Here is a 13447-nt window from a genome sequence, read left to right on the forward strand (position 1 = left end):
AAAAAAAGAAAAAGAAAAAGAGAAAAAGAAGAGAAAAAGAAGAGAAAAAAAAAGTTTATTTAAATGCAGGTGAGTTATTTTTTTATTGGCTATTGAATGCTCAAAGTAAGGAGAGCTTGCAGTGTGACACAGTCAGATGGACGTTGCTATTAAAAAATAAAAAAGTATTTCACCCATGGCAGTAAGTCTCTTTTTTTCTTAAAGTATTGCCAAGTAGTGAATACACATAAGTACATAAAGAGGTTATTTTTTATTTAAATATTTATAAAATATACAATACAATAAAAAGTGCGTATGAAGAATGAAAAAAAGAAAAGGGAGGAAATGATATTTGTTACAGTGAAGCTAATGAAAAAAGATGGTTAAGAAAGCCCACGAAGGATATTCAAGGCTTTGTCTGAACGACGCATACGTAAAGTATTTAGCTCCACTTTTGAACACTTGTCTTTTTCTTCTTGCTCTTCTTCTTCCTCAGAAGACACTTCGCAAGCGGAATCAATATCGTCTAGCTGGCTTGATGCATACGCGCCAAGTCGAGTGAGTCTTTCAATTATCTCATGATTTGTTCTCAGACCATCAAGTGAGTGACGACGAATCATTCTTCGTAGCTGAAGGCTGGAATTACGTACTTGTTCTGTTAACTTGGCTTCCCAAGCATCACCATCTTCAACTAGAGTAGGTATCAAACGCCAAGCGATTATCCACGCCTCCAAGCCAGTGACGGCCGTGACAAATTCTGCAAGACCAAGAACAGAACTTTCGAGATCAATAATGTCTTCAGAATCCTTGAGTATTTGGTTTCTATGCTCATGATTGTTATCAATACGAGCAAGTAATTTCTTCATGGTCATTTTGATCCTTTCGGCATTCCAGAGTTCCTCAACACCACGGAGCAAATCCTCTGGTTTTCCTTTCTTGAGTAAAGCAGCACCAACTAATGTATGTATAATGCTCTTCTTGGTGAGACCATCAAGTTGGTTCAGACGTTCCTTGTGTCCAACCATATCAACGTCGCTTCCCATCATTTCTCGTGAGACAAGAGAGAGAGGTATCTTTTCTAAGATGGTGTTGATCAATTTATTTGCTGTCTTGGTATCGCTCTTCCATAGAGCTTCTACAATGGCGCCTACAGCTGCCAACCAGTGAGCTAAACGGTGGTAATCATCCACGCGTTCGCGATCCTCTTGAGGGGTTGTCATGTCCAAAATTTGAGCGAACGCCGTCTCATTAAAATCAGAATCCTCTTCTTCATCATCCCTGAGCTCATCAGAAAGTAAGGGTGCTGCAGTGACAGAGATGATGAGTCGACCAAATTGAGTTTGTAAGTTATCAAGCAGATGAAGCGTTGAAAGGATACCGACGGGAACAAGGACCGGCGCGTTCATAGATAATGACAAACCATAGGCACGGTCTTGCTCAAAGTGTTGAATTTGATGACTCATGACTTCGAGAGTTTCATTCCAAGCGCGAGATTTAAGCATGACCTCAATACGATCTTCACCATCATCTTCGTGGCAGTCAAAGGTCAAGGCACTCATTAATGGATCATCTTCAAGCCCAGATTCGTACATGGCCATACGCCAAAAGTACTTTGATAGACTCTGGCTTATACCATGATGCGGAATGATGAGAGCCATTTGTAAGGCAGCTGTAGCATAGACACGAGAACGAGACTGCTCTACGTACTCATTTTCGTCATCCTCCATCATTTCGATCAAGTTGAGCACGTGGAAGCACGAGAACAGCATAGAGATTCGAGTTACTTGAGGATTGCCTCCTAGACATTCAACCTCGTTCAGTTTGATCCATTTACAGGTTTGAATCCATTGCTCTTGTGGGGCAAGATCCTGGTCGTCGTACAGTATCTCATAGCCTAGCCAGTGACGTGAGATGAATCGAGTGATTTCCTTGCACAGAGAAAGGCAAAGTGAAACTGTACTACCCTGCTTTTGGGGAAACACAATCCGTTTACGGTTATTGGGGTCATTTTCCAATGATTTGGCCAGAATGTTGTATATCTGCATACATTTTTGATCGCCAGGGGTTAATGAGGTGACATGAGAGGCGATGTTGCCGCTTGATGATGATTTAACTCTAGACCGTTTGTTGACGCTCTTGATTCGGAGGCTTCCCAGAATCCAAGATTTAAATAAAGGGAAAAGAAGTTGGAAGAGGCAAATGACAAATACTGTAGTTCTAAATGTTGACCTTTGTGTGAAAATAAGTAAAAGAAATAACAAGTCTCATCTTTATACCGGCTTACCATGTATCTTGGGTAGAAAAGAACAGACCAAGGAGAGAACTCTCACGGTTTCCATTATTGGAAGGATACTCATCCACTGTACGTGAGATGTGATGGTGGCTTTCAAATTGCTCTTTTGTCGTTGGACCCGTGAAAAGCGGTGAACTCGAAAAGAAGCTAATAGCCATAAACGCTGCCATAAAGACTCGATTGGTGACTGACGGTGTAGCAGGAACAAGCGGCACAGGCTCATGTTTGACTTGAGATGCAGTAGTATCGTCTGACGTTGACAGTCGAGATCGTTTTCGTCCTACCGGGTACTTGCGTCGTTGCTTCATTTGTTTCTGGAGTTGACGTTCATACGAGATTTGTTGTTGCATTTCTTGATCTCTTTGCATTTTTTGAAAAAGGTAGCGGCTGAGGATTTCTTGACCGCCGGGTAATTGGCCTATAAGTGATTGAAGAATATCATTTTCTTGACGAAGGACATCACCACTGCGTCTGAGATGTAATATATACTCTGTTGCCTTGCGCAGGATGGTGGCTTTGTTCAGCTTGGTTGCAATAGCTACACCATCAAGGTATTCTTCATCGTCATCGTTGTCATCATCGTCATCGTCATCGTCATGGCTACTTTTACGCCCCCGCTTAGCTCCGGTTTTGGCGCTATTGTTGCCATCCTTTACTTTTGCATGAAGGAGGGCGGGAACGGCATTTTTAAGTTCTGTGATACGTTCATTTATATTGTTTCTGTAACGACGTTCGATGACATTATGTGCCCTCTTCTTTTGTTGGGGGGCGGCTGAGGATGGGTTAGATGTTTGGGTCGTTGCCTGGTCTGGAGACTGAGCAATTTTTATTGTAGGCTTACAAGCTAAGATTAGAAGATAAATGAATAAGAGACATAATATGGTTCTAATGATGATGATGTACCTAGGTTATTCAACTGTTGTTGTTGTTGTTGATCTGGTAAAGAAATAAAACTGAGTGAAAATGTCTCAGCTTTGGGAGACTGATCAGGCGTTGACGAAGCCGAGTTATTTAATGCTGTATTAACCGTCGTTGCTGTAGATGAAGGTTCAAACGGAGTAGTTTGCTGACCAGGTGAGCTGAGTGGTTCTGGAATAGAAGACGGACTACTGAATGGAGATGGTATAGGATCGCTGTGAGGCGAAATGAACGATATATCATTGGGTGGCCACATGTTATTCTGTTGTGGATATAATTTTAGGCTACTGTTATTTTGAGTGGACAATACAGAGTTGAATGGTAGATCATTATTGGTCATAAAATCCAATAGCTGGCTGTTTGTAGGTTGGCTGATATTTCTTGAATTCGTCTGTTGATAAGCTAAGGGCAAATAATTTTCGAAATCCTGCCAGACGTCTATATCTTGTTCCATAACCAGCTGTGCCTGTTGTTGTAACTCTCTATCGAATTGGGTTAACGACACGTAGGGCTGTTCGTTGTCTATATTGTCTATGTCAGGTGGAGGTCTATTGAATTTATCCATTAAAGAGGAAAAGGACAATAGAAAAAAGAAAGAAAAGAAAAAGAAAACAATTAGACATATACAAACATCACACAGACACACTACATTGGCAGTTTGAAAATTCTGGCGTGATTTATGTTAACTATCCAATGCATTACTGCGCCGATTTAATAATTGTCACGATTGGCTTCTATTGTCTGACTTTTTTATTTATTGCTCAATCATTAAAGAAATGTGGTACGACCTGTGCAAGACGATCAAAGCTTTCGGTAGACAAATTATTCACAAATATGGTTGTAGAACTACAGTCGTTCCTTCTTTTGATTCATTTGATCCCATGAAAAAAGTAGAAATGACATGGTAAATATTAACGTCTATTTTTATTTCTCCGTGAAAGTGGATCATTGACTTGATCAAGCTGATACTACTCTCTTTGGGGGGTAAACTAAGCCTACATGTAAAGTATATGTTCTTTGTACAATTGAATTTTACATTTTATTTGTTTTCATCACATTACACAAAAGGGGAGGGGGAAGGATTATGAGCAAAGACTGTTTCTATGACTGTATTATTCATAATTAATACTCCGTTTATTCAAATGCTCACTTTAGTTTACTTACTCTTAGCCTTCTTCTTCTTCTTCATCTGCTTCTTCTTTCGTAACTTTTTATTTTCCGCAAGATTTAGGACATCCTTTGGAGGATTACAGATCATTCGGATCAAAATAGCCTTGGGAGGATTACAGATCAATCGAACCTTGGTAATTTTTGCTGGTGTAGGTGTGATAACTTGAGACATGTTGATTTATTTTTATAAAAGCGAGTATATATGATTCCCTTATAATCCCTTTCTCTTGTTCTTTTTATACTTTATTCGAATTTCACCTAATCATCACGACAATCATCATTTGCTATTATTATTTAAAAAGCTCTTATTGATGTAATTTTAAAAAAGACTTTTTGCATAAAGTTATTCGTTATTTCCAAAAATGAGTGTGGACAGTAGCTATCAAAATTTGAAGTATTACATTTTCTATAATCTGCGTCTTACAGCAGCTTGATCTGAGCTCTTGGTTTATTGTTTTTTGTAGTGTCTATCAATCATCGTCTCTCTTTCTCTCTCTTTCTCTCTCTTTCTCTTTCTCTTTTTGAATGATACAAGTCTCTATTGCTTAGACCAGCTTGTCTTGTACATTTCTTGTTTGTCTCTGGTCGATGCTTAGTTTTTCTATATCCATTCTTTACTTTTAAAATCTTCCGAAACTGATTAATACAAAGTACAACACTGCGATGCTTCTCCCCTGAACAAAATACAAGATTATAGCAGAGTACTCGAACATATTTTGCTCTTTGTTTTTTTTTTTTCACTATGACAAATGTTTATAAACTAACGGCAATAATTAAAAAAACAGTATTGACCGACTTTATTAAAAGTTTAGGTTTTGACCTTGACTTCTTCTCGGCTTAAATGATATCTATAAATACCAACCAATAGCATAAAATGGCAAACAAGCAATGTATAGGAACTTTGTTTTGTAGAAGGGAATGTTAACCAACACATCTCAATTGTCGCTAATATCAAGACTCTTGTCATCGGAAATTGAGATACTGATAACTCACTAGTCCAGAGCAAGTAGGGAAGGGTTTGAAAATACCAAGAGTAGAATTGATAGTGTAGTGATCTTGCAAATAGGATTCCAATCAAATTAGATGTGAACATCATCGATATAATATCTATATACAAGATACACACAAAATGAGCCATGATAATTCATCCTACACAGTTCAATATTACCATCATTTGAAATAATGACGCTTCCACCGGCGAATCCTCTTTTCAATACGCTTAGTAAACCGCCTTTACTTGATTATATAATCTGTTAGTAACAAATACATGTTTATAAAAGAGATACATTACGGTTTCAGCCAAATGTGGATGATAAAGGCAAGTAAAACACCTCCATGTCCTGCTAGAAGTAACTTTGAAAACCAATCCGATAAGAATGTCTCTTTGCTGATCATGCGCCAGTTAACGGTCCAAGTGTAGTCAAAGGCACGGCCAAACTCGAATGCTTTAGAAAAGTACGACTTGGGATAACTCACAAGAAAAGGATACGCCAGCAATCCCTACAGAGTGTTAAGATCTTTTTTTTTTGGAGGTTCAGCAACTTACTTGGGTCATGGCTAATAATCCCAATTGCCCCACTGTCTTCCATGCACCCAACGTCAGCCATAACAATATTCCAAAAGCTGGAAAGAATAATAAAACGTTCATTTTGATTGACAGTGCACAGCTAAATAAAACGGTGCCTAGTGTCCATCGTCGATATGTCATTGCCAAAATACACGCATACATAAAGGACATGGCTACAGGATCATTAAAACAACGAAGCAAGAAGATCGAATGAAATCGCTTGGAGCATGCCAATAATAGAATCGCATAGGGTGGAACTTTCTTGGATCGACTATAGATGCCCATTACGATTGACTGGTTGATCAAATAAAGAGCTTCAAACATGTACTGAGCAGTGCGGATGTTGGTGCCCCTGTTTGTGAGATAATACAGGAGGGAATAGATATAGACAAATCCAGCTGGGTACCTAGAAAAGCAAAAAAAAAAAAAAAATTATGCATATTGTGTCTTTAAGCTCTCTATTTGCTTTTTTACACCAAGGGTCCAGTATCTCCTCTAAGCTTTGTATAGTCGCGCTCACCGTTTAAAAATCCTTCGACTTCTTGCATATATGCCTTCCAATCGATCTCTGTATCTATTCAACGTTTTTATCAGTGCTTACAGCTTGTATGCATATATAAACACTTACAGGATACTTTTTGTACAATCAACGTGCTCAACACAAATTCACCTACAAGTACTAAACCTGCAAGATGCCAGAAATATTTTGGATCGCATAAAAATCGAGCAAGTGTATTCTTGATATCTTTCAAACCATACACTCGTCTTGAAGTTAGATTTCTTCTGGTTGTTGTTTTTGGCATGGCTTCACACCAACTGCCAAGATGAGTATATAATAAAATAACAAAGACATGTTTTTTTTCTGTTTCAATTTTAACCTTTCCGAAAAGCCTAAATGTGTAGGAATAAATGTAAGTCACATAATTATTACGACCTACAAGAAAGACCAAATTAGAATATATAAAGCTTAAAAATGAATCTTACTATCGGATGAGTACACCGTGCTCGTCAAGTAATCTCCTGGAGGAGCGAAGAATCATGAAAGTTTGTTGAAGGTATCTGTATTGAATTGACTGATTGAGATTGGACAAATGGTGGAAGAGGAGAGCCTATCAAACACTGAGTCAAGCCAGACAAACAGATTGCCAGCGCATTTCGACTTTGTTGATTTCCCGAACTTCACAGCCACACATTTTGGATTCATGCACATTAAGGCACCCTTGATTTCTTGTGACACTTGTTTATTCTCCTTTGTCAACATAACTTTTGAATAACAAAGCTTCTGGTAGTAATATATATTTGGGATGTCATGTGTTCATTTATAATGTACACATTGACGTGCTTACCATGCAGCTGCTCCTTCTACCTATCTCCGTATCTGCGAAACCCTTTAATACGTGATTCGACACCATTGTCACGATCTCCGATGAATATAAGCAACTGCTTTTATCAGCACCAGTGTTAGCTTTGGTCAAGAGCTTTCGCTCTTGTGCTGTTATCTTGTCCAAGTACTTTTTTTCTGAATCTCAAAACTTCGTAATCTGTTGGCTCTGTTTGAACTGCTATAAAAACTTCTCAAGATGTTATGCCACTGATTTTAAACAAGACAGACGGCTTCTACTGCATCATCTTTATATTTCTTGCTAGCCTCATCATTGTTGCTAGCTTCATTTTCTGTTACATCATTAGTTTCAGACTATATAAATAAGTAATTAATTTTCTATTCCCTCTGTATTTGTACGAAATCCTATCGAAACTGTTTTCTTTGGTAAACTTTTGAAATACGTTATCCTGTCATGACCTCGTGTTATTCTTCTTTCATAACGTTGCCTTTTATCTTCATCATCAAGATTCTCTAATTTACATTCTAATGTACTGAGCTTTTTGTATTCTGAGAGAAGAACATATCGTTTGTAGTCAATTGTAGAAAAGGAATTACTTACTGATGATGTCGCCTCTGTTATCGACTTTGATTTCTCTTTGGTATTTTTGATATATTCGCTGTATTCTACAGCCTTACTTTCAGCCAAGTGTAGTTTTAATAAAGCATTCAAAAGATGATCTAGAAGTTTTTTAAATATGGTATTGTCACTCCATATATTCTTGATGTTTGTGGTTATAGAGGTCAAAGATATCGACATTTCTTCATTGTGGAGCTCTTTCTGATGATATGGACTTTTTGTGATGTTTAATTCATTGAAAATGGCACTTTCAATAAGGTGTTTTGCCTGGTTTTGTATGGGTTGGGCCATTCGCTCCAAAGTAATAAGAATGTATTAATCTTAATTGTTGTTCTGTAAAAAGCAAAGAAAGCTCTTGTGAATGACATTCTATTGCTTGGGTTGACAGAGGCAAGGCTGATAGAATTAGTTCCATCTCATTCTGTTCAACAAACTTGAGAGGAAGTGGTTTCTGAATGTCATAGCCTTGAGTCTCTTGTAGCTCTACTTGGCCATTGCTTGTAACAAAGACATAGTTTTGTGGTATCAAGGCCATTACATGCGTGATTGCAAAGAAGCTAGCGCGGTAGTCGCTCATTTTGATCATTGTTTCTTTAATTTTGTTGTCTACTATATATGCTGTGTCTGTAGACAAGCCTTTTCTTCTTATTTTTTTTTTATGAAGATACAGAACAAGTTCTATACTCGCGTTCTTCAGGGGTCGCAGTAGATTCCTTTTTTGATGACGACGCTTCTTATGGAAAAGTCAGGTTCTTTTTCTTTCATAATTTCTGCAGTACTTTGAAAGTTTTTTTCACAAAGTCTATCCATAACAGGCGATTTCTTTTTTCTCCATTCCTTTCCATATAACCATCCATTATATTTTTTTCCAGGCCTGCTAGCTCTACTGCCATCGATATTATTCCTCTTAGTAGACTGGTTGTATCTTCAAGCTTTGCTTGAAGCTTTCTTAGTTCATTATCTATTGGTCTTCTTTTTTTTTTTCTGTATTGAATTCATAATACTATTGTTAAGAAAGTTTTGTATAGAGTCATCAAAGTACTTTCTGTACTGTGGATTGCTGTTGTGATGAATCTTTGTTCGCTTGGTATTAATGATTCTTCCTCAGTCAACTTTCGTTTATCAAGTACTGGAGCAGATGTATAAGTAAACGCTGTGAACTTGCTTTTTTGTTTTGCTTTAAAATTAGGCATGCTACTATCGAAAATTAAGCTTCTTGATCTTTAACGCTTCATCAACTGTACATATCTTTATTATTTGAGCGAAAGAAGATAGTACAACTTGACTCTGGACAACGTTCGGTATATACAGTGGTTCTGGCTATTATTGACTCCTGGCAAAAACATCAAGTAAACATCAAGCTGACAACATTTTTATAAACATCCTATTATCAAGTGAAAAACAAGATTTTTACTTATTTATTTATTGCAAACGCTATGTGCCTATTAATTTCGTGATTATCCATTGTTTGCGTCAGTTAAAAATCATGTATTTGTACGTTGCTATTTGATTCGAATAGCTTTTAAATAAGTTGATTGTACCTTATCTTTAAAGATGATCCAGAAGTAATATATTAAAATACTTTTCAGTATCCGATATGGCTAAAACCTTAGCAGCTTTAAAGCTACCCTAACTTTTCACTGGCGGACTCTTATTTATATTAGAATGAAAATGCTTCAAGTAAACAATCCAGCATGCAGTAGATATTGACATAATGCCCTTATTCATGGTGATCTAGCAAGCTGTTTTCTTGACCTTAATTTTTTTTTTGGAAGCAGTCGAGTAACCATATCAACATGACAACAACGCAATTAATACTCCTTTAATTTCTATACACGGTTTAGATATCCCTGCAGGCAACTGATCGAGGTTACTCCGAAATAACTGCCCCTCTTTTCAGTCATTTATATGCTAAAGGTGTAAGAAGGCTACGTATTATGTGCCTAGAATAGTTGCAACCGTATGCAAAAAGTACACGCTTTATCTTAAAATAGTAATTTTTTTTTTTTTTTTTCCATTTCTTTGTTTATTTTTCATAATGTCATCAAGAAATTACAATCCATATTCAAGTCTTGACGAAGAGATTGATGACGAACCAGTGCGTTATGAAGAAGAAGACGATGATAGCATATATTCTTATGATGCAGAAGCAGAATGGGAAGAAAGTAAACAACAAATTCAGACATTGTTCGCGCTAGTTATATTTCCATTTGCTGGTAAATGGTTAGGCAAGAAGTTTTCGTTCTGGTGTAAGTGTTTTATTATGTGCTTTGAGTGATTGTCAACTAAAAATTCTTTAGTGTGGGCCAACTATTTAACAAGGTCAACACCATTAGCATCGCGTTTCGGTCTCATTAGTCCAACTCAACCATCCCTCTCCTCAAATCTTGGTTCCCTAATAAATTCTGTTAATAGGTTCCGTTAAGTCGCCGCCATTAATAAACATTCATTTGATTGTCTTTGACTTATTAAATAGCAGTGGAGCCACTTTATTTAGACATTTAACAAAGAAGCACAGTCTTGTTGTTGATTCAAGCATCAAAGTGGCTGATCCATGATTGTGTGTGTATGTGTGTGCGTCTTTGACGAGAGAGAGACCAACCTTTTGTTCATGCATGTGAGAGAATTGATCAAGTATTTTATAATAAAGATTCTTTTATAAAGTATCAGAAACCTAAATGATTTGACAATTTACGAGAGAGAGAGAGACAACACCGCATTCAAAGGTTTTTAATCAAAAACCTGCTCTAAATTGCCCTTTCTTCTGTTCAGCTACTCATCAAACCTCACGTGATTCATTATGCAATTCAGATATCTGAAACCATTGATGATCCTCTCTTAATGGGGCGCTTTCTATCTTACAGGTACTGCCTTCATCTCCAGGCACTTTGTTGATCATTCTCTAGTACATAATCATTTCTATATGAACCTTGACTATACGTAATCACTACGATAAACTATCTCTTCCCCCATTGTCTAATAACCTGAAACAACAGCTTCCCTAGTTGGCCTTGATAATTCTTCTTTGATAGTGCTTATTCTCTTGCTTTACTTCTTTTCCCTGGGTTTTGTTGACCTGAACCAGCGACTGAAAGATCATTGCGGTCATTTAATATGACTTTATTACCTAAAAGAGACATGATTGTTTTTTTTTCCTATTATAAAAAAGTGAGGCCATCGTTTATCTTTTTTAGTTAGTTTCCATAGTTTCATAAATAACAGTTTTCTCTAAGGAGGGAAGAGGGAGAAAACAAACAAACCACTCTTTATAACAACAACAACAACTATCTGAGATTAAATGTGTGTAGCCTTATTTCCTCCTTATTTGTAAAATTTATTTATTTCATTTCTTCTTCTTCTTTTACTCTTTTCTTTATTTTTAAAAATGAATTCATGGAAACTGCCTGGTGTTAGAAGTAAAACAAGCAAAATAAAGTGAAATAAAAAACTCTTTAATAATAATAACAATAACAATAGGAAATAAGGAAACGAACAATACAATTACAGCCAATAACACAATCATAAACAATAAGACTGCGAATACCGGTTCATCATCACAATCATCTAGTACAAATGAACCCAAGAATGGTGTCTTATTGATTCGTGTATGTGAAGCTCGAGGCATTAGCCCACCTGCAAATATTACATTACCTTCTGTTCCACCTCAGCCTGTTCATCAGAACCGCAACCGTGATTCTCTTACTCGTAAACAAAACTGGTGGTTACCCTATGTTGTATTAGAATTTGATAAGAATGAAATATTAATTGACGCCTTGGGAGGAGATACAGCAAATCCTATTTATCAGCACCGAGCCAACTTGTAAAATATCTAATTAATAAGGAGGAGAGCATATGGTTGCTGACTTCCCTTTTATAGCGATGTTTCTCGTAGCTCAGAGGTATCCATTTCAATCTATATGCGTCATCCTCCTACTCAAGGAGAGAGTACATCTCGTACAACAAATGATTTCTTCCTTGGAGGTGTCAAGATTCAACCCAACTTTGGTTCAACCAAGATTGAAGATCAAGTCTTAAACATTGTTGGTGGCACGGGCATGATGCATATCCAACTCTGTTATAGACCACAGCAGGTGAGATATGAATTACACAATTTCATGCTTATATTAATCTATTTGATAGCAAAGTGCGCCTATTACGTTTGATTCATTTGAACTGTTGAGAGTGATTGGAAGAGGTAGCTTTGGAAAGGTAAAAAAGAGAAAAGTGTGATGATATAGAATTAACCATGTTTTAGGTGTACGTTGTACGTAAGAAGGATACGAATCGAATTTATGCTATGAAAGTACTTCGTAAATCGCGTATCATTTCTCGATCAGAAGTAACGCATACGATGGCAGAGAAGACAGTATTAGCTCAGATTAGAAATCCATTCATCGTTCCTCTCAAGTTTGCCTTCCAAAGTCCAGATAAACTCTATCTCGTCTTGGCTTTTATTAATGGAGGTGAATTGTTTCATCATTTACAATTAGAAGGCAAATTCAGTGAAGAGAGGTCTCGATTTTATACAGCCGAACTCCTGAGTGCATTAGAATGTCTTCACGACTTTAATGTTGTCTATCGGTAAGTGACTTGGATGATAGATGATGGACTTACTAATACAACAAAAGTGATCTTAAACCAGAGAATATCTTGATTGATTACAATGGACATATTGCCCTGTGTGATTTTGGTCTTTGCAAGTTAAACATGAGTGAAAATGAGCGTACGAATACATTTTGTGGTACACCAGAGTACCTTGCACCTGAGCTATTACTTGGGCAAGGATATACCAAGACAGTAGACTGGTGGACATTAGGTGTGTTACTTTATGAGATGATGACTGGATTACCACCCTTTTATGATGAAAATACGAATGAGATGTACCGAAAGATTCTTCAAGATGAATTACGGTTTCCTGATGACATGTCAACCGAGGCAAGAAGTCTTTTGAGAGGAGTAAGTTGTGTGTGTCATATTCATTATATAATGACTAACCCTGCTCATTATAGCTTTTAACTCGTGATCCTAATGAAAGATTAGGCAATAATGGATCAGAAGAGATCAAGAATCACCCATTCTTTGCAAGTATTGACTGGCGTAAATTGAATCAAAAGAAACTTCAGCCACCTTATAAGCCATCGGTTGAATCAGCTTATGACACTCAAAACTTTGATGATGAATTTACATCAGAGGCACCTCAAGAATCTCTTGTAGATGAATCACAAATATCAAGTACGATGCAAGAACAATTTGCTGGATTTACTTATAATCCTGCTAATGAACACATGGGTGAAAGCTACACTGGAACATCGGCTGTAGGAAGTGCAGGTGCTTCTCATGGCTCTGCTTGGTAAAGTCCTCACGTGGCGATTTCAATGAAATTCTAGCTTCATGTTTGTAAAGTTACACTGACCAAAGTTTGTGTTCATTATACTCTTTAAATAAAAAGAATGGAATAAAATAACATAAAAAGTAAGCCAGAAAATAAGTAGAAAAAAAGTGTGAATATCAAAAAAGTAGCACGGACCTATTTGGTTTCAAAGCATGTCCGGGCCACTG

General features: G+C 37.0%; 5 protein-coding genes across 5 annotated transcripts; 2 read left to right on the forward strand and 3 right to left on the reverse strand.

Annotated features, from left to right (window-relative positions):
• Positions 1 to 8: 8 nt before the first annotated feature.
• Positions 9 to 3787, reverse strand: RHIMIDRAFT_289750 (uncharacterized protein). Its single transcript, XM_023613670.1, has 3 exons — positions 3176 to 3787; positions 2264 to 3116; positions 9 to 2208 (listed from the first exon to the last, which is right to left on the reverse strand). Exons 1-3 carry the CDS (start codon positions 3753 to 3755, stop codon positions 363 to 365), a joined length of 3279 nt encoding a protein of 1092 aa, XP_023469019.1. The 5' UTR covers positions 3756 to 3787; the 3' UTR covers positions 9 to 362.
• Positions 3788 to 5118: 1331 nt separating this feature from the next.
• Positions 5119 to 7078, reverse strand: RHIMIDRAFT_272115 (ALG3-domain-containing protein). Its single transcript, XM_023612299.1, has 7 exons — positions 6912 to 7078; positions 6556 to 6861; positions 6402 to 6501; positions 5907 to 6333; positions 5652 to 5860; positions 5529 to 5596; positions 5119 to 5467 (listed from the first exon to the last, which is right to left on the reverse strand). The coding sequence occupies exons 2-7, from the start codon at positions 6728 to 6730 to the stop codon at positions 5169 to 5171; spliced, it is 1278 nt and encodes a 425-aa protein (XP_023469020.1). The 5' UTR covers positions 6731 to 6861; positions 6912 to 7078; the 3' UTR covers positions 5119 to 5168.
• A 411-nt stretch (positions 7079 to 7489) lies between these two features.
• Positions 7490 to 8476, reverse strand: RHIMIDRAFT_87183 (uncharacterized protein). The gene has a single exon (XM_023615810.1). The coding sequence runs from the start codon at positions 8177 to 8179 to the stop codon at positions 7640 to 7642; it is 540 nt and encodes a 179-aa protein (XP_023469021.1). The 5' UTR covers positions 8180 to 8476; the 3' UTR covers positions 7490 to 7639.
• Positions 8477 to 9926: 1450 nt separating this feature from the next.
• Positions 9927 to 10313, forward strand: RHIMIDRAFT_234673 (uncharacterized protein; the record flags this gene model as incomplete). Its single annotated transcript, XM_023608205.1, has 2 exons — positions 9927 to 10137; positions 10189 to 10313. The coding sequence occupies 2 exons, from the start codon at positions 9927 to 9929 to the stop codon at positions 10311 to 10313; spliced, it is 336 nt and encodes a 111-aa protein (XP_023469022.1).
• Positions 10314 to 11124: 811 nt separating this feature from the next.
• RHIMIDRAFT_87193 (AGC/AKT protein kinase) lies at positions 11125 to 13251 on the forward strand. Its single transcript, XM_023615811.1, has 7 exons — positions 11125 to 11304; positions 11366 to 11708; positions 11766 to 11979; positions 12029 to 12097; positions 12144 to 12469; positions 12517 to 12844; positions 12898 to 13251. Exons 1-7 carry the CDS (start codon positions 11274 to 11276, stop codon positions 13240 to 13242), a joined length of 1656 nt encoding a protein of 551 aa, XP_023469023.1. The 5' UTR covers positions 11125 to 11273; the 3' UTR covers positions 13243 to 13251.
• The last annotated feature ends 196 nt before the right edge of the window (positions 13252 to 13447 follow it).

This window comes from Rhizopus microsporus (assembly GCF_002708625.1).
Source record: "Rhizopus microsporus ATCC 52813 unplaced genomic scaffold scaffold_3, whole genome shotgun sequence".
Lineage (NCBI taxonomy): Eukaryota > Fungi > Mucoromycota > Mucoromycetes > Mucorales > Rhizopodaceae > Rhizopus > Rhizopus microsporus.

Coding starts and splice junctions, on each gene's coding strand:
- RHIMIDRAFT_289750 (XM_023613670.1), bottom strand. CDS start 3,755: ATGGATAAATTCAATAGACCTCCACCTGACATAGACAATATAGACAAC. Junction 3,117..3,175: donor ACAACAGTTGAATAACCTAG/GTACATCATCAT, acceptor TTCTAATCTTAG/CTTGTAAGCCTACAATAAAA. Junction 2,209..2,263: donor TTTTCTACCCAAGATACATG/GTAAGCCGGTAT, acceptor TTTCACACAAAG/GTCAACATTTAGAACTACAG.
- RHIMIDRAFT_272115 (XM_023612299.1), bottom strand. CDS start 6,730: ATGCCAAAAACAACAACCAGAAGAAATCTAACTTCAAGACGAGTGTAT. Junction 6,502..6,555: donor GATTGTACAAAAAGTATCCT/GTAAGTGTTTAT, acceptor AACGTTGAATAG/ATACAGAGATCGATTGGAAG. Junction 5,597..5,651: donor ATCCACATTTGGCTGAAACC/GTAATGTATCTC, acceptor TATATAATCAAG/TAAAGGCGGTTTACTAAGCG.
- RHIMIDRAFT_87183 (XM_023615810.1), bottom strand. CDS start 8,179: ATGGCCCAACCCATACAAAACCAGGCAAAACACCTTATTGAAAGTGCC.
- RHIMIDRAFT_87193 (XM_023615811.1), top strand. CDS start 11,274: ATGAATTCATGGAAACTGCCTGGTGTTAGAA. Junction 11,980..12,028: donor TCTGTTATAGACCACAGCAG/GTGAGATATGAA, acceptor TCTATTTGATAG/CAAAGTGCGCCTATTACGTT. Junction 12,845..12,897: donor CAAGAAGTCTTTTGAGAGGA/GTAAGTTGTGTG, acceptor TGCTCATTATAG/CTTTTAACTCGTGATCCTAA.